At 35.7% G+C, this 24,184-nt stretch overlaps 2 protein-coding genes across 2 annotated transcripts; one reads left to right on the forward strand and one right to left on the reverse strand.

Annotated features, from left to right (window-relative positions):
• The first annotated feature begins 121 nt into the window (after window positions 1-121).
• LOC128212493 (histone RNA hairpin-binding protein-like) lies at window positions 122-13,391 on the forward strand. The gene is made up of 8 exons (XM_052917975.1): window positions 122-298; window positions 2,835-2,942; window positions 3,579-3,638; window positions 3,979-4,065; window positions 5,619-5,783; window positions 6,571-6,678; window positions 7,295-7,441; window positions 7,791-13,391. Exons 1-8 carry the CDS (start codon window positions 207-209, stop codon window positions 8,143-8,145), a joined length of 1,122 nt encoding a protein of 373 aa, XP_052773935.1. The 5' UTR covers window positions 122-206; the 3' UTR covers window positions 8,146-13,391.
• Window positions 13,392-17,100: 3,709 nt separating this feature from the next.
• Window positions 17,101-22,711, reverse strand: LOC128210547 (protein glass-like). Its single transcript, XM_052914895.1, has 3 exons — window positions 22,652-22,711; window positions 21,508-21,716; window positions 17,101-18,190 (listed from the first exon to the last, which is right to left on the reverse strand). The coding sequence occupies exons 1-3, from the start codon at window positions 22,709-22,711 to the stop codon at window positions 17,101-17,103; spliced, it is 1,359 nt and encodes a 452-aa protein (XP_052770855.1).
• Between the last annotated feature and the right edge of the window lie 1,473 nt (window positions 22,712-24,184).

The raw sequence follows: 24,184 nt of genomic DNA on the forward strand, positions 1-24,184 counted from the left end.
TTAATATATTATTTCGATTAAATTAATGAATTCTAGCGAAATTATTTGCATATTCATGAGACTGCAGTGTTTAGTTTAGTGTACATGTATATCTCGCGCATGCGCATTAAGTTGGCGCGAAGTATGTTTACAAGCTTTTGTACATTTCACTGTTTACTTGCATGAAAATCAACTTCTAAAACCAAGAGATCGTCATTCAGGGCACCATGTCTACTACGTCTTCACTCGATAAAAGAGTAGATGATAGTCCGGGAAAGAAACGTTTTCCTTGGAAATCAAGGAGATTTGGAAGTGATCGGTAAGCCCTGATTTATTTTCGTCATTTTACATTTGTCATTTTGTTCAACGGATCAAGACAATGTAAGTATCAATGATTGAAATAAAAAAGTTTCAATTATCAAAATGTCCTCTCTGTATCACACTTTATAGTCATTTGATTTGCTTTCATCTTTGCAGCTTGGATTTTTGTAATTGCATACATTGGTGAACTTCTGACCAAAGATGTAACGAGGAAAGAACCTAGTCTAATGTCTAAACGGGAATGTGCAAAAGGGGGTGTTTTAAAAATATTGAAATTGTTTTAAGTGAAGTATTTTATGGTTGAAATTGATCATAAAGAGTTATATTCATATTTTACCATGTACTGTAAGTGAAATGTTATTTTGCACTAAACAAGCATTTAATGCATTAAAACAAGTTGTTTACCTTTCCAATAAAACAAAAGTTGACTGACATAGAAAACAATTATGCGAAGGGGAACAACTCGATACAATCGTAATAACTCGGCCTCCTCCGACAAAGCTTCAAGATGGACCTTGTTACACAATCGTAACAACTCGGCCATGGCCGAAATGTTCCGAGCGATTTAAAACTGTGCCAGCAGGTGCCCTTCATGTATATATCGTTGTTTTGACAGAATGAAATGAAGAAAAGCCGTCAAACTCATAATTATAAGTTGAATATTTATTTTTTGTGTACGGAACTAATATAAAATAACATTTATTGGTAATATTTCTTGTTTTTATGATATTTTATAGATGCTATATGCTTTAACCCGGAATCCTGATCGGAACAACTACCCATTTTTGATACTAAACAATTTGTACGTCAGTGATTTTTTACTAACAATTTGACGCCGAATATCAGCCTTTTCACAATCGCCAAAAAACCGCTAAATTCACAAAAATATGAAGAAAAATTCACAATTCCCAAGAGCAACTTGTGAACAAAGTGTTTTTTGTTTTTTTTATTAAATCGGTGTAAAAGTTGTGTAAAACTTAGATTTTAGTGGAAATATTTACCGATCAGTGATTGCGAATTCGCATACATATAGAATACCGTATGACAGCTTTTATCGATACCCGATCGAGTAGACGCACGCTCCTAAGTAAAGCGCTCGGTCACGCCGAGCAAAATGACACATCAAAATTTGTAAACAATTTGAGATTTATCTGCAAAATGTCAAGTATTATCAGAATTTTTTATAAAAGATCCACGCTGCCTGTACACCTACAATATTTGCCGCCTTTAATCAGATGACATTTATCTGTAACTCTTTGCATTTAATAAATATGGAATTATCTAAGTTTCATTGTTGTTTATTTTCATTTTAATGTCTATACAGACACTAAATCAGGCTGTATGTACGAGTATAATACAACTGTATTTCAGAATTAAGATTTTAATGTTTTGTTAATTTTCACAATTTTGAACTTTAAAGCCCTAAAATTTCACAAAAGAAAAGGCATGGGCTGTTTCACAAAAAAGTGAAAACAATCACTGTACGTGAAGGATTTGCCATATCAAAAATCTAAAAAAAATCCGTCAACGAACAATTATTTGGACTAGGAAAGAACCCTGTCAGATTTCTTTAAAGATGCTTGTCACTAATCCCACCACAGTCAACATCTCATAAATTAATTGGGGCCTAATTTCAGAACTCTGTTGAGGGGCAAATACTGTTCAAAGATTTAATGTGTCATACTGCTGTGTTTTACATCAGGGTTCGAATTTAGACTCGCATACTCGCAAAATGCGAGCGACATTTGCAAATTGCGAGTGACTTTTATTCAAGCTCGCAAAATTCTGCGAGTGGCTTTTTCTAGACCACAAAGTATTAAAAGGAAAGTAGAATAAACATGAAATTAACTCCGCTACGTAGTCGAGTGTAAACAGACTATAAATGGCATGTTTACACTACCAGTATAAAGGAGACAGTACAAAGTCACGCTCAAGTAAGTTTTCAAAAATAGAACAAATATGGAATAGAGTTTTATCTCGAATCTTTCCGGGATGCTCCGAGGCGTGCATAATACAAAGTGAATACAAATGACGTAATCACCTAGCTCAATAATTGGATAAATTTAGCTCTTTCGCGCACTATATGTAAACCCCATCAACCTTTGTATATATTTCCGCCCAACTGTCTAAGTATAGACGCTACATTTACTGTTGCTTTATTTACTTTAAATTTATTATGCTATTGTTTTTAATACTTAATGAAATGTGTAGCGTGCTTGCCGAATCGGTATTACCCGATGGCGAGGGTAAATATACAAAGTGAACAATGTCAAATTATTGGACAGCTTTGTTATCAAAAAGTGGCCAGCATCTGATGAGTCTTTTCGTACCCCCCAAATTGAATAAGCCATCAACAAGTTCTAGTAGTCGAGTCAAGTAAGATTGATACTGACAATATTATAAGGGAATAAAGCAAATTATAAAATTGCAAGTTGATTTTTCATTTTGCGAGTTGCCTCAAAATGCACTCGCAAAATTTTGCGAGTGCTCCTCAAAGTTAAATTCGAACCCTGTACATGTAGATATTATTTCAGTTCCAATGACAGATATGATAGAAATGGACCACTAAGTCCACTTAGAAGCCCTCTTAGGGAGGAGACATCAAGAAGACAACAGAATGCAAGAGAGGCAAGGCGCAAAAGGTATTGTATGGTGCATTGTACAGCCCAGGCATTTTAACAGCCTTAAATCTGAAAGGGATAACTTGTGTGTACAAATTAACATTTAACAATAACTTGAAACCAAATTTTTGGTCAATTAATGTTATCTAACAATTATCCGGCATATCCCATTTGTGTATTGATAACGCCATTATTCGCTACTGAATTCCTATGAAGCAAATATGCCAGTCTTCATACTGAATAATGACACATATGCAATGTTTGTGTACCAGGTACCACCCTCGATTCCTGCATACTGTTTTAACCAAGTTCAAAAAGATGGGTTCAATCACGATAGAGGTTCATAAAGTGATTATTAATTGGAAAAAGAACATGTGTAAACATTTGAATGATGTGTTCAAGAAATGGAATCTATTTAAAGATGGATCAAATCCAATACATTCCTTTTTCAAACCTTTAAACTGTTATTATCATAGCTCTTTATTTTTCATTAGATTTCTGGAACCAGAGGTTTCTATGAAGCAGGAAAAAGAACATGTGTAAACATTTGAATGATGTGTTCAAGAAATGGAATCTATTTAAAGATGGATCAAATCCAATACATTCCTTTTTCAAACCTTTAAACTGTTATTATCATAGCTCTTTATTTTTCATTAGATTTCTGGAACCAGAGGTTTCTATGAAGCAGGAAGATTTTCCCCCTCTGCCAAATGAAGCGTAAGTATTGTGTAATTAATTATATGAAAAAAATAATGTTATTCTTTCCATTAATATATGTAGATTTATCAATCCAGTGTAAGAAATTCACAGGAATAAAGCACTGACTCAAATTCAAATAATACATATATGTATATATATGACCTGAAATGGACAGTGAGACTGTTATTATTAATTTAAAGGAGCTTAAAATTTGTTGTTTTTGTATCTATTTTTTTAACATTGTATTGCTAATTTCTTTCACAAGACTACTGAATTACCATCACCACATGTACCGGTAACTGTTGGCATTGCCAATGTGTCGTAGTTTCTATTAGATAAAACAAGTCTTGTGTTGCAGGTGGACACCAGAAGGGGGTAAAAAGTACATTGAACAGAGGCTAGACTGGTCAGCGGAGATGGACAACACATCAATCACGCAGGAAAGGTAAGCATAAAAAATACTGAAGGATAAAAAATACTGAAGGGTTTTCACTTGCTCATATTTGACAGTCTCTTAACACACGGTTCTGCCTTGTTATTTATACTATAGAAATATTTCATATAAAACCTACTTTTTCTGTGAAAGTTACTCTTGATCAGTGTTCAGAATTGGTCCAGAACGACTATCGATAATCGGCTCCACTCAACTAACGGATTATCAATAGTACAATTGTTCTTTGACAATAAATAACGAGAGGAATGAAGAACAACAACTAGCCTGTTGAAACAATGATATCTTATGACCAAATGCAATTTATTATCGCCAAGTTGAGGCCGAACCAATTGGAAGATCACTGCTCTTGATACTTTCTCTTTAATGCTCCCAAAGGAATACAGCAGACAATGCGAATGTCCATCGGACATGTCCGGTATATTTTCATTTTGACCGACGGAAACTTTTGTTTTTGTCGGTCACAATGTCCGGTGAAAAAATAAAGTCAGCACCGTTTAATTTTCGGAAAATTTACTTTCAGTTTCTAAATAAATGTTCAGAGTTATTTTTAACTATTATATCATGATTATTTAGCGTGTTAATCCATGTATCACTATTTGTAAACCCCGTTTCGACATGTTTCCGTAAAAGCCGATAAAACGCGTAAGGTTCCGATTTCAGCTCGTACTACTTTTATTTTACGGAAATGTTCGGAAATCACAAAATTCCGTATGTATTTATTTTCGGCGAAGTGGTTCCCGGCAATCGTGTTAATTTAAATACCAAGCTGACTTTCTTTCCGCTCTGTTTAACATTGCCAATAACAAGAACTCTACTTTCGTTTTTGCATAAATGTTGTGCCTGAGTTTGACTTGTAGTACAATTCATTACATTTTATAACCGTACTGTATCTTTAATTTAAAGATGAATTAAAAGAGTAAGATCTAGCTGTTCCATGGGTAGACGAACCAGATATGAGGTGGGGGGGGGGGGCAAGGGAAGAAAAAAAATTGACATAAGATCCGAATATTGATTTTTTTACATGATGTTTAGCTTTGTAATTTATTATAGTACTGTAGGACAAATCTAACCAAAAAGATCTAAACCTGTTAAAATGGGGAATTACAAAACTTATTTAAAAAAGAGGCTTTAAATCAAGGTTTAGACTGATGTAACTGAATACTGTTTGTAACATTGCGACAGGTAAAAATTTGGTGCGCCAGGTAAACTTGTTTACCTGTCGCAATGTCCTGTGAAGAAGAAAAAGTTTTCCCGTTTTCTGAATACAGTAATCATACTTTCAGTTTGTTAGTCTGTTCATTACCATTTTGTTTCGGTCATAACGTGTTGAACATCTAGAAGAGTAGTCACCCTTGTGTTTTTTATGACCCTAAAGGAAAGGGAATAAATTCCATATACTGTGAAATCATTTATATTCGTTGGCATGAAATTTCGTGGTTCACCCAACCCACGAAAACCACGAACATTAATGATTTCACAGTAATAAGAACTATCATATTTCTCTGTATGCTATTATATGATAACAACCCTATGTATTGGTTTAGGTCAAGACGAAAGCTGGACCTGAGAGAGAGGCTTAACAAGCGTCAGCGCGAAGGGGTAGCAGACTTGAGAGAGAAGTTAGCGGAGAAGAAAGGAGAAGTTCAGGATGAGCAGAAAAATGATGTCCCCAATAAAGTCCTGGATAAACCAAAGACACCAAAGAAACAGTATGTTCTAGTCTGGTTACGTCAACAATAAAGTTTGCATTAGATGAATAAGAGGTGTATGCAGACGTTTAATTGGGTGTGTCTGAGAATATGAAAACTACTATATTAATACTTTGTCGACTATTTAATAATATGTTTTATTCATACATGTAACTGCTGAAATTTGATGATCAAGATAATGGTGTTATGTTTCTGTATTAAAGGGACTCGACACCAGATGGTCCCAAAATCAGCAATTACAATATGTCCTCAAAACGAGCCTAGAACTCGTTATATGAGCTAGCATGAGGCTGATAGTACATCACTTTACTGGAGTATAAAGAATATTTTGCCGCTGTCTCAGCTCAGTTTATCTGTTAGCGCATTACAGTTCCCAAGTTTATAGTGAGTGTATTTAGCATGTGAAGGTCACATGATTAATACATATACCAAAGCTATTTTTCTGGTATTTACGTGGTAGACAAACCCAGTAAATTTTGAAGGAGATAATTGCGCAAAAACTAAGAGAGCTACATGTGTTATTAGCGATGTGAAAGTAAGATTCAAATGGTTTGTACACAACAATATGGATTTTATGCAAGTTTAGAACGGTTTTCTTTTTACTTGCAATTGTATTGTCTGGTGTCAAGTCCTTAACACCACAAATTTATGATAATACCCGATAGTGTCAAGTCCCTTGAACACCACAACTGATGACAATACACCATTTCTGTATGTGGTTACTTTGAAACATTTTTATGGTTCTATTAAACATTTTCTTGGATTTCTTCAACATAATATATTACAGGCTGGTAGAGTGGGAGACAGATGAGCGAATTCTTGCACGCAGACAGAAGGACACCGATTACGGCAAGAACACAGTTGCCTATGACAGATACAGAGTCATTGTGGAAAAGTAGGTTAAACTTTATTGACTGTTCTGTTCTGTTCTCAGTCATCGAAATTCGACTTCTGGACAAAAAAGCCGGATTCTCACTAGTGGTTTGCATCAATTTTTCTAAACAAACATTGCTGTATTCAATGGAATTTGACATAAGGCCATTTGGTCTTAAATGTCTTTCTGCTTTTGGGGAATTGGCCAGGGGTTCTTCCAAACCGGAATTTGTTGGTGAAAGGGACTTTTTAATAAAGGCAAAATTGACTTACCTGGTAATCTATAAATAAATCACGAAGAAATGTTTTGTTGTGTCATCTATTATATTTAAAAGAATCTTAATCATATTATTACATATAAATTGACTCCACCTATTGACATCATCTTTGTGGAGGAAGTTCCCTTAATTTTGTTAGATTTTGGTAAATTGTGTTCATTTAAGAATAGTCTTTTATGGATTTTCAATACAAAATGTGGCCAGATACTTCTATTTAATATTATTTTGGCCCTAAGATCTCTAGATAGAAAGCCTTGTTCATAGAGGTCATGATTATAAATAAAACTTGCCCATGAGATGCTCTGAAATGAGTATAAGTTAGCAATACAAAGAAATAAACTTTTATACTTTCATCTTCAGAAAAAAGAGAGTTCGAGGAGTTCACCCAAAAACTCCAAACAAGTACATCAAGACAAGTCGTCGCTCCTGGGACAGTCAAGTCCGGTCATGGAGACGTCTACTTCACCAGTGGGATCCTCCCACTGGCAACGAGAAACAACTCCCTAGGTAAGAGTTTTTGTTGTAAACTACTTGGTTGTTTGACATTGTGACCTCTTCTAGAACTCTTTTGGACATTTCCAATGAGGGCTATTTCAGTAAAACATATAACCAAGGGGTTAAAGGCAATTATGTGTTTAAATAGAATATCCCTGAATAACTTTTCAACAGCAACTATTACACAAAATGGTCATGGTCAAAAAAGGGGAAGCAATCAATGTTTAAAATCGTGCTTATCTTTTCTATTCCTGGAAGTTGACATATCCAATTCGCAGAATTCTAGTAATTTTGTATTTGGTGCAGATAAGGTAAACAGTTATTTTAATTCAGTGGTTTATTCTTATGTTGCTGTTTGCAGCCTCGCTTACCTGGAAGCCGATGAAGATGATGACAGTCTATCCTTGTGCTCTGACGAACATATGGAGCACCTGACATCGGACGCTGATGATGAGCACAGCCAGACATCCACGTCACCCAGTGTAACCCTCACCCCTGATCTTAAAACTGGGCCATTCAAGTACCCCCTTGACATCAAGACTGAAATGGGTTTATCCAGCTCTGCTAATGCTGGTCATAGTTTCTCAATCAAACAGGAGCCTGTGGATGTTTCTGTTCATATTAAGGAAGAGCTACTCGATAGACCAGTGAAACAAGAAAGTCAGGATGATGGTTTTGTCTCGGGATTTGATGGCATAGAGATGGACACTTGTTGATAGCAATGCTTGTGTCATGTGCTATGTGTGTGAAGTTTATCTTTTTGATGAATGTTTTAACTTATATATTACATATTATACATTTTAGCATTCATTTGCGCACATACATGCAAGTTTTACCAGTTCTGAAACTAATATATCATGATGTGGAAATATGTAAGTGATGAGATCGAAGTGATATTGAATTATTTTTCTTCTCTAAAGTTGTTGACAAGTGCTTTCAAAACCTGCATATATGAGATGAAATTGCCTTTAAACAGGAAAATGAAATCAACAAGATAGTCCTTTGACCAAGTGCAAGTAAACCATTAAGTATTTTAAAAACAAAAAAAAAACATTTTTATTTTTGTTCTGATGTCAGTGTGCATAATGGATAGCGTGATAATTGTTCTTAATATATTATATAGGCAAATAACTGATATGTATTTGGAAATATATGATTTATATTTAAGTAATTCTTCAATGTTTGTATACATGTAGATCATTTTATATAAGTATAAATTCACTAGTCCAAAAGAGATACATTCACTATAGTGAAATTACAGAAGCTTTTAAAAAATCTTTGTAAATAGTTGTTTAGTCTGATTATATGTAGATAACAAGCATATTTATTTTTATCTGCGGTTAGTAACTGTAGCTGTATGATTGAACTTATGTGTACCTAAACAATGTTATAGTAATTCTCATATTATTAAAATGTTCTCCCTCAAAAGAAGTCTTAGTAGAGTGGGTTTGAATTTTTTGTATGAATCCCACATCATGTTAACAATTGGAAAAGTTAGAAGTATGAAGATAAACTTTCCTTCTGTGTAAGGGCATGTATGCTTAATTTTCATCTATCACAAGTATTGCACATATCATGTGGAGATGTGTCTAAAGTTTGAAGTGACGCCAATATGCTATGGTTCTTTGCATAGCTTTGAAAAGGGCTACGGATGCAAGATTAATTTTAGGGAGTACATTATATATCTGAGTGGAGATGTTAAACTTAATGTTTTACTTTGTCATAAGTAAATTTGAAAGTAGAGTTTTAATTTATATCATTAAAATAAGTAATATGTTATTTGAATTGGTCTTGCCTGGGCCTGACTCCAGAGATTTAGAATCTAAATTTGCTGGATGAAATTGGTGATTCAAATCATTTTTGGAATCTAAAATCTCAGTTGTCGAAGCAGGCAGTTATCATTTGTTTGAATTAAATCTATCAAGGCAGCTGCTTAATTGCTCATTCATGTGTTTTCTTCTTAAAAAAAGTTAATCCTTTTTAATTCACTATACAACCATAAATGTGTTCCATTTTATTCAGTATTGGATATTTTCAAAATCATTTGTATCTTTGTATTATTTCATTTATTCAATGGACCGTTACCATTTCATTTGATAAGTATCCAATTTTTTATTTGCTTTCACTATCATTGTTTCATTTCCTTGCTTCATTTTGCATGATCCCCAAGCTTGTTCCACTATGGGGACATTTTGGTGTTTCACCCGTATCATTTGAATTAAATTCCATTTAACATTTTCACCCTTAATCTGTATCATTCTACCATATCCTCTCATTTTATGAACATCATTGTGTCATCTGCATACACCTCGACTAAAGTAAAATAGCCACCAGCCCAAACTGTAAAATATCTGAACAAATTGTAGTAATTTTGATTACAGTGCCTGATACAGTCTTAAATTGTTATAGTATAATTGTGCCATCATAATGCTATACATGATTCATTTTTACCATAGTCATCTTCATGCTTGTCATTGTGTCATCTTCATGTGTATTTCAAACCACTGTGTCATCTTGGTGTATCGTTGATACCACTGCCTCATTTTCATGCATCATTTGTACTACTGTAAATTGATTCATCATCTACCATTTGTCATCTTGCATAATTAGTACAATCATTTTCACCAGCATTGTCATCTTCATGCATCATTTCACCTTGGTGTCATCTTCTTGCATCATTTCACCTTTGTGCTATCTTCATGCATCATTTCACCTTGGTGTCATCTTCATGCATCATTTCACCATTGTGTTATCTTCATGCATTATATTCACCAATGTGTCATTTTCATCATTTTGTCATCTCATTCACCATTTTATACCAAAGTTGTCTTCTTCATGCATCATTTTCCCCATGGTGTCAACTTCATGCATCATTTTCACCGTAGTGTCATCTTCATGCATTATATTCACCATAGTGTCATCGTCATGCATCATTTTCACTGTAGTATCATCTTCATGCATTATATTCACCATAGTGTCATCGTCATGCATCATTTTCACTGTAGTATCATCTTCATGCATTATATTCACCATAGTGTCATCGTCATGCATCATTTTCACTGTAGTATCATCTTCATGCATTATAATCACCATAGTGTCATCGTCATGCATCATTTTCACCATGGTGTCATCTTCATGCATTATATTCACCATAGTGTCATCTTCATGCATCATTTTCACCATGGTGTCATCTTCATGCATTATATTCACCATAGTGTCATCGTCATGCATCATTTTCACTGTAGTATCATCTTCATGCATTATAATCACCATAGTGTCACTGTCATGCATCATTTTTACCATGGTGTCATTTTCATGCATCATTTTCACCATGGTGTCATCTTCATACATTATATTCACCATAGTGTCATCGTCATGCATCATTTTCACTGTAGTATCATCTTCATGCATTATAATCACCATAGTGTCACTGTCATGCATCATTTTTACCATGGTGTCTTTTTCATGCATCATTTTCACCATGGTGTCATCTTCATGCATTATATTCACCATAGTGTCATCGTCATGCATCATTTTCACCGTGGTGTCATCTTCATGCATTATATTCACCATAGTGTCATCGTCATGCGTCATCTTCACCATGGTGTCATCTTCATGCATTATATTCACCATAGTGTCATCGTCATGCATCATTTTCACCATGGTGTCATCTTCATGCATTATATTCACCATAGTGTCATCGTCATGCATCATTTTCACTGTAGTATCATCTTCATGCATTATAATCACCATAGTGTCACTGTCATGCATCATTTTCACCATGGTGTCATCTTCATGCATTATATTCACCATAGTGTCATCGTCATGCATCATTTTCACTGTAGTATCATCTTCATGCATTATAATCACCATAGTGTCATCGTCATGCATCATTTTTACCATGGTGTCATTTTCACGCATCATTTTCACCATGGTGTCATCTTCATGTGTCATTTTCACAATGGTGTCATCTTCATGTATCATTTTCATTATAGTGTCATCTTTATGGATCATTTTCCCCATGGTGTCAACTTCATGCATCATTTTCACCGTAGTGTCATCTTCATGCATTATATTCACCATGGTGTCATCTTCATGCATCATTTTCACCGTGGTGTCATCTTCACGCATCATTTTCACCATGGTGTCATCTTCATGTGTCATTTTCACAATGGTGTCATCTTCATGTATCATTTTCATTATAGTGTCATCTTTATGGATCATTTTCCCCATGGTGTCAACTTCATGCATCATTTTTACCATGGTGTCATCTTCATGCATCATTTTCTCGGTGGTGTCATCTTCATGCATCATTTTCACAGTGGTGTCATCTTCATGCATCATTTTCACCATGGTGTCATCTTCATGCATCATTTTCACCATTATGTCAGTTACATGCATCATTTTCACTGTGTTGTCATCTTCATGCTCCATTTTCACAGTGGTATCATCTTCGTGCTTCATATTCACGGTGGTGTCATCTTTATGCATCATTTTCATGGTGGTGTCATCTTCATGCATCATTTTCACAGTGGTGTCATCTTCATGCATCATTTTCATCATGGTGTCATCTTCATGCATCATTATGTCAGTTACATGCATCATTTTCACTGTGTTGTCATCTTCATGCTCCATTTTCACAGTGGTATCATCTTCGTGCTTCATATTCACGGTGGTGTCATCTTTATGCATCATTTTCATGGTGGTGTCATCTTCATGCATCATTTTCACCGTGGTGTCATCTTCATGCTTTATTTTCACCTTGGTGTCATCTTCATGCATCATTTTCACTGTGGCGTCATCTTCATGCATCATTTTCACCGTGGTGTCATCTTCATGCATCATTTTCACCGTGGTGTCATCTTCATGCTTTATTTTCACCGTGGTGTCATCTTCATGCATCATTTTCACCATGGTGTCATCTTCATGCATCATTTTCACCGTGGTGTCATTTTCATGCATCATTTTCACCGTGGTGTCATCTTCATGCATCATTTTCACCATTATGTCATCTTCATGCATCATTTTCACCATTATGTCATCTTCATGCATCATTTTCACCATTTTGTCATCTTCTTGCTTCATTTGTGCCCTGTGTTATATTCATGTGTATCACTGTGTCATCTTCATGTATAATTTCTACAGCTGCGTCATCTTCATGTATCATTTGTGTCATCTTCATGTATCATTTCTACAGCTGTGTCATCTTCATGTATCATTTCTACAGCTGTGTCATCTTCATGTACCTTATGTAATGAGTCATTTCAACTAATATATCAGCTTCATTTACTAATTGTGTCATCGTCATCTACCATCTTTATGTGTCTTTGTGACATTGCATCATTCATACTATTATGCGTTGTGCTCTTAATGTCACCGTCATGCATCACTGGTGAGACCATGTCATCTTCAGCTGTCATTTGTACAAGTGTGTCATATTCATGTGTCATTTGAGAAACTGTGTCATCTTCAGCTGTCATTTGTACAAGTGTGTCATATTCATGCGTCATTTGAGAAACCGTGTCATCTTGAGCTGTCATTTACTTTGTGATCATGTGTCTTCATGTGCATGTATCATTTATATTAGTGTGTACTTTCCATATATCATTTGTTCATCTTCATTATTACAGGGAATGCAATATACCTAAGAAAAGTGCTTCACTAATCAATGTCATCGAAGAGTCATTATACACCGAAAAACACCAACTATTTATCATTTCCGTTTTGCAATCATTTTACTTTTAATTTTATTTCATTTCAATTTTCATTGACATAATTTTGTTGTAGCATGTTGTCACTTTGATTTTATATTTTGATATTGTTACACAACTGTCCCCACCAGTCATGGGTCACAGACATGGTTCTCCCTGACTTGTATGCAGTAAAGTACCAAACTTTTACTTTATTTTACTGTTGCTTGTGTCTTACCTACAAAACTTGAAATAAAGCAATGCAAAATCTGCATGTTCGTCTCCTGTTTTATTGAATTATGGATTAAAAGGCCTTTGAAACTGGCTTGAGCGATTACATTTGCTTCTCACTGTTTTTTAACCCTACTTGCAAATATTTTGGACTCGAAGTTGCAAACGGATAGTATTATAGCAACTAACCGTGTTATTGCATTTTGAATCAAGCCAAGATGTAACATCTGGAATTATTGTATCAAAGTTTGTCAAGATTCCTTCTTGTAAGCAGTTGCTGCGTCATGATTTGATAAAATGTACACACAATGACTTGATTAGAAGTGCTGTGCAAAAGAAACAGTATCTTTGTTTGGTATTTTTAGAGTTATTGCCCTTTATTATCATTTGAAACTTTTTATGTCTAAAAGGGATCATTAAAGGATTTAAAAAAAACATGCCATGAAGGTTTACATTGATGAGGTGTCGTGGCCAAGACTCATGTCTGTACCTTAATGGTCAATGTCACCCTTAGAGGTCAAAGGTTAAAATGATCCTGAACCCGGGCTGTATCTTGACCATGCAGTATAGCATTAAAAAATAAAATAAATGAAGGTTCACCGTTATGAGGTGGCGTATCGCCGACAAGACCCATGTCCGTACCTCAAAGGTAAAGGTCACGCTTCGAGGTCAGGGTTAAAATATGTCCGTGTCAAACATACATGTGGCTGAAAAATCTAACAAGTTTGCTCATTGATGGACAGAGAAAATGGGGCTGTAATGAACCTTGTTGTTGTTGTTGTTGCCTGCAGTGCTATATTCGCTCCTACTTGGCGGGTGCCTTGTAGCACAGGGAAATTCACCTGCCCTTGTCAGCAAACCAGTCTAGTGCAGAGAAATTCTTCACAAATTCTCCAAGGCATTCCAGTATATCCTCGCGTTAGTAATATGGTCCCATTGTCATCGAGGGCCATTTTATCTTTTTGTTGATACTGATGTATTGGACTTTACTACTTCAAGTTTCGTTTTTGTCAGAGCTTGTTTCTGTATTTCCACTTGAATCAGCTAATTGGTCGGTATATTGGGTCATCTTATCAATGAGCCTACCAAAAAACATCTTAAAGCGACTCGGACATCAGATGGATCTCAAAATCGGCAAATACAGTATTTCCTCAAAACAAGCATTGAATTGTCAATACGAGCTAGTAAAGGCCGATAATACTCACTCGACGGACTCGACATGTCGTCTGTTGACGTCTAATTTTACTTCTCTCGATAACTTCGAGGTATTGTCGGACTTTAAATGTACATAAACAGTGTATGTATACCACGTGATAAATTTGCTAAAAACAAAGACTTAAATCAAAGATAACGTTTCCTTTACTACACCATTTTAAATAAAACAAAGGGTAGTCTATGCCGCTTTAATAGCCCCGCCTTCGTTTTATTACCGAAGTTTGATAAGGTGATTAGTTTCATCAAACACTTCGACAAACCTGTTTCCAAAAATAATGTTTTGACAGTGCTCCGTCAGACGACCGTATTGTGAAAAGGTTTGTCGAAGTGTTTTAAGAAACTTAACTCTCAATCAAACTCTGGTTAAAGACCGAAGGTGAGGCTCCGTAAGCGGCGTAGACTGCGCTAGGTTTTATTTAATATTGCCTTCCGACGTAGCATTAATGACGCGATTTATCACGTGGTATACACACGCTGATAAACATGACGACCATTAACTTCAGTGATGCCATCTCACCCACGTAAGCCATTCAAGGAGCATGCATCACTCCCAGTGATACTTTTTATAACAAGAAGGTGGTGTGGTGGGAATATTTATCACATCAAGTGATAGCTCTGGTTCATTTAGTACCGCATGAAGGTAAAGAACATTGGAACCGCAAATGGTTTAGGGACATTAGGGGTATTATATCCTCCCCCACCCCAACCCCCTCAACCGCTGGGACGGCGATGAAGTGGGTTTGATAGACTCAAATTCTATGTGTATTCGGTGTCAACCCTTAATGGCAATGTCAAGAATACGTAGGGATGTTTTCAACTACAACACAGCATTGGTAGTCAAATGTTCGAGTTCGAGGTCACGTTGCCGTTGCGAGCCATAATACTTGGACCGCGGCGCCAGCTGAATCATGCATAGCGATTTTCCTTTTGAGTCTGTCTGACGATTTCATGCTAAACTAATTCTTAGATAATTCTTTATCCAATAGAAACCCGTTTTACTCGGAAATGTGTTTTCATTAAGCTACACTCTCAAAGATTGTCAGTTTTGACACTAATTGTCTCTGAATCGGCTGATTTGGGCATCGATGCCTTCGATTCAGCCATATAAGATAAACACAACAGAACAGAACTCAATGGTTTGCTAAAATAACGAAAATTGCACTATTATTTTTTCTTAATGCTTTAGTAACGCTTTTAGCGATAAATCATCAATTTTCGATCGTAAATATGATAAACTGCGATCTGATCTTTTGTCAGCAGTCTTATATTACTGGTTTCCAGACATTAACGCAAACTTAGCTTACTTAAAGGCAAAAACTAAAAAAGATGTCAAACGATTAATCTGTGAGCATGCAGCTTTATTTTTTCCACTTGAATTTGGTCACCAGCGACAGAAGGTTTCGGGTTACCAGGGCAACGATAGTCCCGCTGTGCGCATGCTCATTGCTTCAGGCTACCGTCAAAAGACACGTGCCGGCACGTGCAACACTTCTTGTCACAAATATCCTGTCGTTAAAGTTTACTAGAAACAAATCAGTTTTCATATTTATTCATCGTCAGTTTGTAAACTAACAATTTCTTCTTTTAATTATAACATGGTACATCTCCTTGTTAAAGCTGCACTCTCACAGATTGAACGTTTTGACAACTTTTTTTTGTCTTGGAACAAGCCAAGTTTTGCGAAAATCCATGGAAACCGGTTATATAAGACTGCTGACAAACAAGCAGATCGCAGAGTTTTGTATTTACGCAAACAATTGCTCTTTCCAAGACAAAAAAAATGTAAAAATGGTATATCTGTGAGAGTGCAGCTTTAAAGGAGCACAATACAGGTCACGGGAAGTCAAATAACTTAATTTAAATGCATTATTATGTTTAATTCGCTTGACTTCAATAATAAAAAGCATATAATTCGTGTACAAATATATAAATACAAGTAGCATTTGAAAAATAAATCCTCCAAAATACCGCTCATGTGTACACAAATCTTGTATTTTAGTTTTGTTTTAGACCATTACATTCAAATGATAATGTATTTAATCTTAAAAAAACGACAACACTTTTGTGCACCATCCTATTAAGTTCACCTTGCGTTTCTGTACATTTGGTAACAATGGATAAGGGATTCATTAAATGCGAGTTTCATTAAAATATTATGTCAAATAAAACGACCATATCCGAACAATGCTATTATTCAGAATGATGTAAAGCTCGATTAAAAAAACGATGACTTTGTTTTTTATAGTTTTATATTATGTAATTCTTATTGTACCGATGGGGCGAAGCTAAGCTGCTCTCTCTGACAAATAAATAGGATTTACAAATACTATAACAGTTTAACAAACATAGCATGTGCATTTAATTTAAATGATTCGTGACCATTTATGATATTTACCAAAACTGCCGTTTACGTCCTCCATACAAAACAATGTATTAAAATGGCTAAAGACGATAAAATTATGCACTGACTATAACATTACGTAGAAGCTCAGCTGACCACCCAAATTAGGGTAACACACAACCCATGTGCATGCTTCATCCGTTGCTGGAGTGAACACGCATGTGTCTGTTCAGGTTGCCGGACTGGGAGAAACGGAGGAGGCAGAGTTTACACTGGTACGGCTTCTCCCCACTGTGTATCCGTAAATGCTTGGTCAGGGTCGAACTGTCCGAGAACGCCTTCTTACACAGACGACACCGGTACGGTCGCTCGCCTGAGTGCGTGCGCATGTGTGTCGTCACTGAAGAACTCTGGGAAAAATGGCGATCGCAGACGGGGCAATGGAACGGCTTTTCCCCGCTGTGCGTTCGCGCATGCGCGGTCAGATTAGCTGCTTGAGAAAATGACTTGTTACAAGCATTACATTTATACGGTTTTTCGCCGGAATGAGTCCGAAGATGGGTCTTAAGCGTGCTCGGGCGCGCGTATGTCTTTCCACAAATTCTGCACAAGTTAATTTTAGAATTGTCAGGACTGTGTGGTAAATGAAAAGGTCTCTCTTCCATAAACTTCCCTCGCCTGAATTGGTTTGGAGGGTAGAACCTCGGGCTTGTTTTGATGTCGTCTGGTACTTTATAATAGAACGCTCGGTTTTCAGGCGCGCTTGGTCGGAAGTCTGACGACAGTGAGTAGTGTTGAGGGTAGTAGCTTTGTGAGTAGGGGCTGTACTGGGGCTGGAACTCGTGGGAGGAATGCTGGTAGTCTTGACCTGGCGTGTAGTGTTGGGAGCTAGTCTGCCATTGTTGAGGTGGATTACAATTGTTTCCAAAATTAGGCGGCACTACATTCATACTCATGGAGACGTTGACACTCATCGCCGGAAATACGCCATGTTGCTGAGTGTTGATATGGTCGCCGTGGATCTGAGCATGTACTGAAGAGTACTGCGGGCTTCCTCTTCCGGAGTAGCTGACTGGGTGCACCTGGCCGCCGCTGACGGTGTACGGAAGTGGCTGCTGGGGCTGGTTCGGGAGGCCCCCAGGCGTAAGTGGTCCAATGTGCATGGTGGGAGAGAGAGGCGACAGTGGGCCACCGAAGGAAGTGTGTACCACCGCGTTCTTAAGGGATAGCACCGTTTCCGGAACCTCGTGACTAGGTGCCTTGTCCTTATACACTGCGAACTCCCTGGAAACATACATGTTGAGTCATATAGATTATAACGTATCAGAAGTGTCTGTGTATTAAAAGTATGGAACATGGTCCAATTTCTCAAGCATGTGTTAATCCTTATTTAAAGCTAAGCTCACTATTTTCTTTTTTGGTAGTTTTTACATTATTCTTATTTCTACCAGAGAGTTTTAAGACTTTGAAGGACAGTATTTTTTTATGATAATCACGATGTTTTATATTTTGAAAAAAATAGTTTTAGGTTAGCATTTTGGCTAAAAAGCTTAAGGCTTGTTATCCTAAAACGTTTCCGAGAAATTGCAATTGAGCGCTTTTGACGAAACACCATTTTTAAAAGAAAAGAGTTTCTATATAAAGATGCAGTAAGAAAGAAGAAAATAAAGTTTTAAATTATTGTTGTTTCTGCAAACTAATTATTATTATTATTATTATTATTATTATTATTATTATTATTATTATTATTATATTGTTATTTTTATTATTATCATTATTATTATTATTATTATTATTATTATTATTATTATTATTACTATTTCCATTTCTATTTTTATTTTTATTTTTATTATTACCATTAAACATCCAAAACCCTATGAATATAGTCCATTTGAATAACATAAATTATAAAATCACAAGAAATGGTAAAAAGTTTCCCAAGACGTTTGCAGAAAATTTATACACAAACTAGTCTACATATTAAGGACTTTGGGATAATATATAGAATCTCTGGGAGATTCGATGTGACATGATCTCCAAATCTCCTCCGCAAACTCTGGCCATTATATCAGTATTAAAATCAACATACAATTCTTTGGTCAGTAGCTCGTCCTATTCATGAAGACAAACATGCGTGGTCAATGCGAGGCTAACCTCACTGTTTGCAGATATCATGTGTTTTTGGGACCAATATTTTACAAGAGATTATCAGTATTAATTGCTACTCTCATTCTGCTAGTGTCCAACTTTAGACATCTTACAGAAAAAAAGAATAAATCCGTGGTGGTCTTTTTTTTCTTAAAGGGACTCGCTCATACGTTGGCAAAAAAATATTTTACTCTTTGATACCAACATTGCAGAAAAAAAATAAAATAAGTATAACATGATATTCTGCTTTTAGTGGGTTGCGAACCAACGCCGGAACAGTTGTTAGTTTATTCATTTTTTTCCACAAAACGTCAAGGACTCATACACCAATACAAAGATAAATTAAAACCTTTCACCCTTTTGTTGAATAGCGTTAGTAACGCTATTCAAAATTGTGGATTTCAAAGACAATATTTGAGCATATATCAACATTTGTTGAAGGATTCCAGCCGTCAGTATCTTAGTGGTAACACTCCTAATAATTTGCCACACTTTAGTCTTTATCTCGTCATACGAAGAATGGGATTTAACATACAATAAAACATGAGCGAGTCCCTTTAAGAATATTATAGCATATTTGCATTTTCTGGTCATTCGGATGGCGGCTGCAAACAATACAAGCCTCTTAAGACTGCTGTGTCGTTCTATAAACAGGAACAAGGGGTCAGTTTAGCTCGGCTGGACAGTGGACATTGCGTATAACAATTTACTCGCCATTCCAGAGTGGCCACTTGATTCACGGGTTTTTGAAAAGGGTGTAACTCTATCCTGAATAAATGCTTATTTTGGCGACGGTAAGTGTTTAAATGGCATGAGGACTGGTAAGTTGAGTAAATAATGAAAGTAATCTATTAAAGTGACAATACTTGCTTAAACAGGCCTCGCGTGCATGTCAAAAATATATGTTTAAGGTGTCCGACGGATAATTATGTGAATTGTAACTGCCTGGTGACTCCGTCAGTATTTATTTGGAATTGCTCGAAAGGGGAGCAGGCTCCGCGTGCATGTCAAACATATATGTTTAAGGTGTCCCGCAGGCATGTCAACTATATATATATTTTATGGTATTCCTCGTGCATGTTAAAATATATGTTGTTTAAGGTGTCCCGGATAATTATGTTAGTTTTAGATGCCTGGTGACCACATATAAATTTGAAATCACTCGAAAGGGCTAAATAATAAAATAAATATATTAAAAGGACATTTCTTTCCTTAAACGTGCCCATGTATCAAAATTCATGTCAAATCATTATGTTTCAGGTGTCCCGCGAGCACGTCAAAAATATGGCTGTAAGGTGTACCGCCTACAAAAAAAAAATATATATATATTTTTAAGGTGTCCCGAATACATCTCAAAAAAATGTATGTTTAAGGTGTCCCGCGTACATGTCAAAATATGTGTTTAATGTGTTCCGCGTACATGTCAAAAATATATGTTTAAGGTGTCCCACGTACAACTACCGTATACGATTTTAGATGCCTGGAATGGGCGTTATGTGTCGAGAGAATATAATTAAGTGTATTGAACTTTGGTCAGTATTAGAAAATTACCACAAAGGTTAGGAAATATAAAAATAAAATAAAGTGTGTTGCAATCGTGACGTTTATACATATTTAAGTTCATTGAAGATCCAACTTAGACAAGCTATTGATATATGAAATATTTTATCTCAGATCATTTCCATGATCGTTTGTCCAGATGTTTACAATATCTGTTGTCGTGAATATTATTTATCTAGAGCTGAAAAACTGCCATTTCGTTTCTTCTTGCAAAATGACGTTTTGACAATATTTGACGTCACCGAAAATTTACTCCTGACTTCTAGAAAAATACATATCATGACTAATTGTGGAGAAAGTGCATCAATTGATCATAATGATAGCTTTAATTGCATCAATCACCTTTTCAGTGTTTTTGTTGGCATTGTCAATGAACGGATTCTAACGCAATTTTCTTCATAATTTTTGAATGATTTTGATATAGCGTTGCCTTATAATTTAACCTGGTCCAGAACTGTTCATTTAACATTTATTAATATTACAAGAACGAATCTTTAATTGGGATTTGTTGCGTGGCCTTATTGTATGGCTCCCGTAATTACAAATGCGATTAAGAAAAAGCACATCGTATGTAAAACAAGTAAGGTGCTTTTAAATTAATTTAATTAAATTGTCAGGGGTCGTGTTCATAAAGCATCCTAATAAAACAATGTACTTTTCTGAGTTGAATTAAAAGAAAGGTAAAAATGTTTTTACACCCAACGTTTGTAAATAAGCAACAGAAAGGTCAAATTCATTAATACATATGGATCAATTGGATCAAAATAAAGGGAATTTGAAATATTCGTTGTTAAAATATTTCATTTCTTTACTAAGAGACGATTTTACCCTGATGGAAATACCCTCAACCCTCAAAGAATCTTAATGACTATGGTTGAATGCTTCTTACTTACTTGTATGTCGGAGAGAATGCGAGAACATTTGGGTAGTTGTCCTGTTCGTAGGCGGGAGGTGGCAGCGCGTAACTTCCGGTGTTGACGGGGACGGCGGCAGTGTTGAGCTGCAGCGGAGACCGGGACGACATCTCTTGGCGCTCGGGCGTCGGGGGCCGCCATATTTCCGGATACATGGACGGACTCGGACTGGAGGTTAGGAGGTCAGGCTGGGGGTTGAAAATAGAGTCTAATGATTCATTTGAACAATTGATAGATATTGTAACAATGTTTGTTGTTGTTTTATTTGTGTGTTTTTTGTGTGTGTGTGTTTTAAAACGCTTAGAAAAAAGAAGAATTTTATATTGCTGGAGTTTTCTAAATTTAATTTTACTTTATCCATCGAATAACTTCAGTGCAAATGTTCATCTTTTTTATTTCTCGTTTTTTTTGTACTTCACCGCTGAATAAATAAGGGAAAAATACACAACAAAATCAACAATAAACTTAGAAATCATGAAAAAATTATAAAGTGCATGCTTTGAGTGATACATTGATTTGCTACCAAAGAAAACACTTGTTAAAACTTCGCTGAAACCTGTTCAGCATTATTTTGCTTTATACATCAAATGGTTTTCAAAATATTAATTTTTGACTTGTTATATGTTTTAACGGTGACACGAAAAAACTCACATACGTGGTGAGCTGTTCTTATTTCAATTTGAAAACTCACAAGCTAACATCTTTGTTTTTTTGTGTGTTAATACTGAAATTAAATCAAATTTAACACTAGTATGCTAAAATTGAAGCAAAACGTTTAATAATATCAATTCATTCTTGTTTTGAATTTTCACCCTTTTTCCATCTTTGCTATAGGCAAACTGATTTTAAGAAGTACTTCCAAATATCGTACTTTTATTTTTTTTAAATCCAAAGTTTTCACAAATATATCACTTCATGTAATTATTTAAAAAGAATTCCAGCTGTAAAAGCAATACTAATGTATGTATGCATCACTTTGAAAAAAAAAATCAAAATTATGCGGACTCGTGCATTACTTTTACTAATCGAAGCAGTGCCGATTGCTGCAACCGTTTTATATTGCACCATTTGAACAGACGACCCATGCTTATTTTTTTTTTCATCGCATTTTTGACATACGTACCCTTCTGAAACCGTTTTCCTGCTTCATGAGTCGTCTGTCGCCATCTTCAGAATATACCATCATTAAAACACGGAAGTTCCTGAACTTACTTCACTGGAAACGGGGCATAAATTGCAATTATATGCCTTCCTAAATTACGGAATTTTCCAGCCTAACAGTTAAACAAAATCCTGTTTATAGAATTAAAAAGTAAGTCTTATAAGTACAAAGCCGAAATAAAATTCATGAATGAAAGAAACATAGAAAGTTTTGAAAGAAGCTCTAAAATACACATCTGAAGCACCAATGTCCCAGAAATCCTAATAAAGTGTGCCGAGGTAAGTTTTCTCCCCAGAGAATTCGTAGGTATTCCTTTTGGAGCGATTATAAACCCAAGCCTATTTCTTTAAGGACGAATTTTGCTGGTATTTGCACGGAACGTCTTTCCAATTGGTGTTTCCTATAATGGGAGGGGCAACGGGCACTCGAAGACGGACCGATATTGGCGCTGTTTTTCTGTGACTGGCATCATTTGAATAATTTATTCTCAGCAGAGAAAAGTTTGTAAACATGTTACTGCTATGGAATAAAATTACATTAATTCAATTATACGAAAATGCATATATATTGCAGAATGCGTGAACACAGACATACTGGATACTTTGAGTTCTTCTAAAATAACAAATAAGCAGGAATTATATACAGTATATATACGTTAAGGATTTTGTATGAAAATGGTGTGGGGACGTATAACTCTGAAACTTATTAGTCAATTACTAGTAATAGTTTTGATAAATTAAATCATTGCTATTCGGTATACCCTGACGATCATACCATAGAAATATACTACTTTTAAATTGATACAGATATAGACCAAAATAATTCAAGGGGAAGTCAATCATTTCGAGTTTCAAAATAAAGCATGTTCTAAATATTGTTATTTAGATATAACAACCATGTTATAATTTTATGAACAATTTAACTAACATCTGAATGATTCCAAAAATAAGAAGTTCGTTCAGAGTTGGGCTGGTGGATGAAGGGTGCAGCTGAAATGTGACAGTTTTTTCTCCATCTAACAGCGTTGTTGACGTCATCGTTCTTGTGTCTTTTCAAATGCGTACTACTCCGGAAGTTTAATGGATACACTTGTGGTATGCGGCATTTCTACCAAAGTCTAAAACTGTTTCAGCTGTACATGTTTTATGCAAATATAGGAGCGCATCTTCAAAATTTTATACTTCACGATAAAAAGTTAACAGCGATGGCTTACCGCGTTGTTAACTTTAATACAGTAATGAATAATTGATCCACTGTGGATAGCTTGCTCCGAACTTTGTTAAAGTTAACGTTGTTAAACTTGTTTTGCTCAAGTATGTTCTGCTCTGGACGTTTAATGGATTAATAATATATGTCATGTGTTCCCGTTCCGGATAGAAAAATCCGACCCGAGGGCACCTGCGTTGCCAGGTAACGAGGCTTGCCGAGTTACCGGCTACGCAGCGTGCCCGGGGGTCGGATTTTTCTATCCGGAACGGACACACATGATAGATA

The sequence above is a fragment of the Mya arenaria genome, chromosome 12, assembly GCF_026914265.1.
Source record: "Mya arenaria isolate MELC-2E11 chromosome 12, ASM2691426v1".
NCBI classification, from domain to species: domain Eukaryota; kingdom Metazoa; phylum Mollusca; class Bivalvia; order Myida; family Myidae; genus Mya; species Mya arenaria.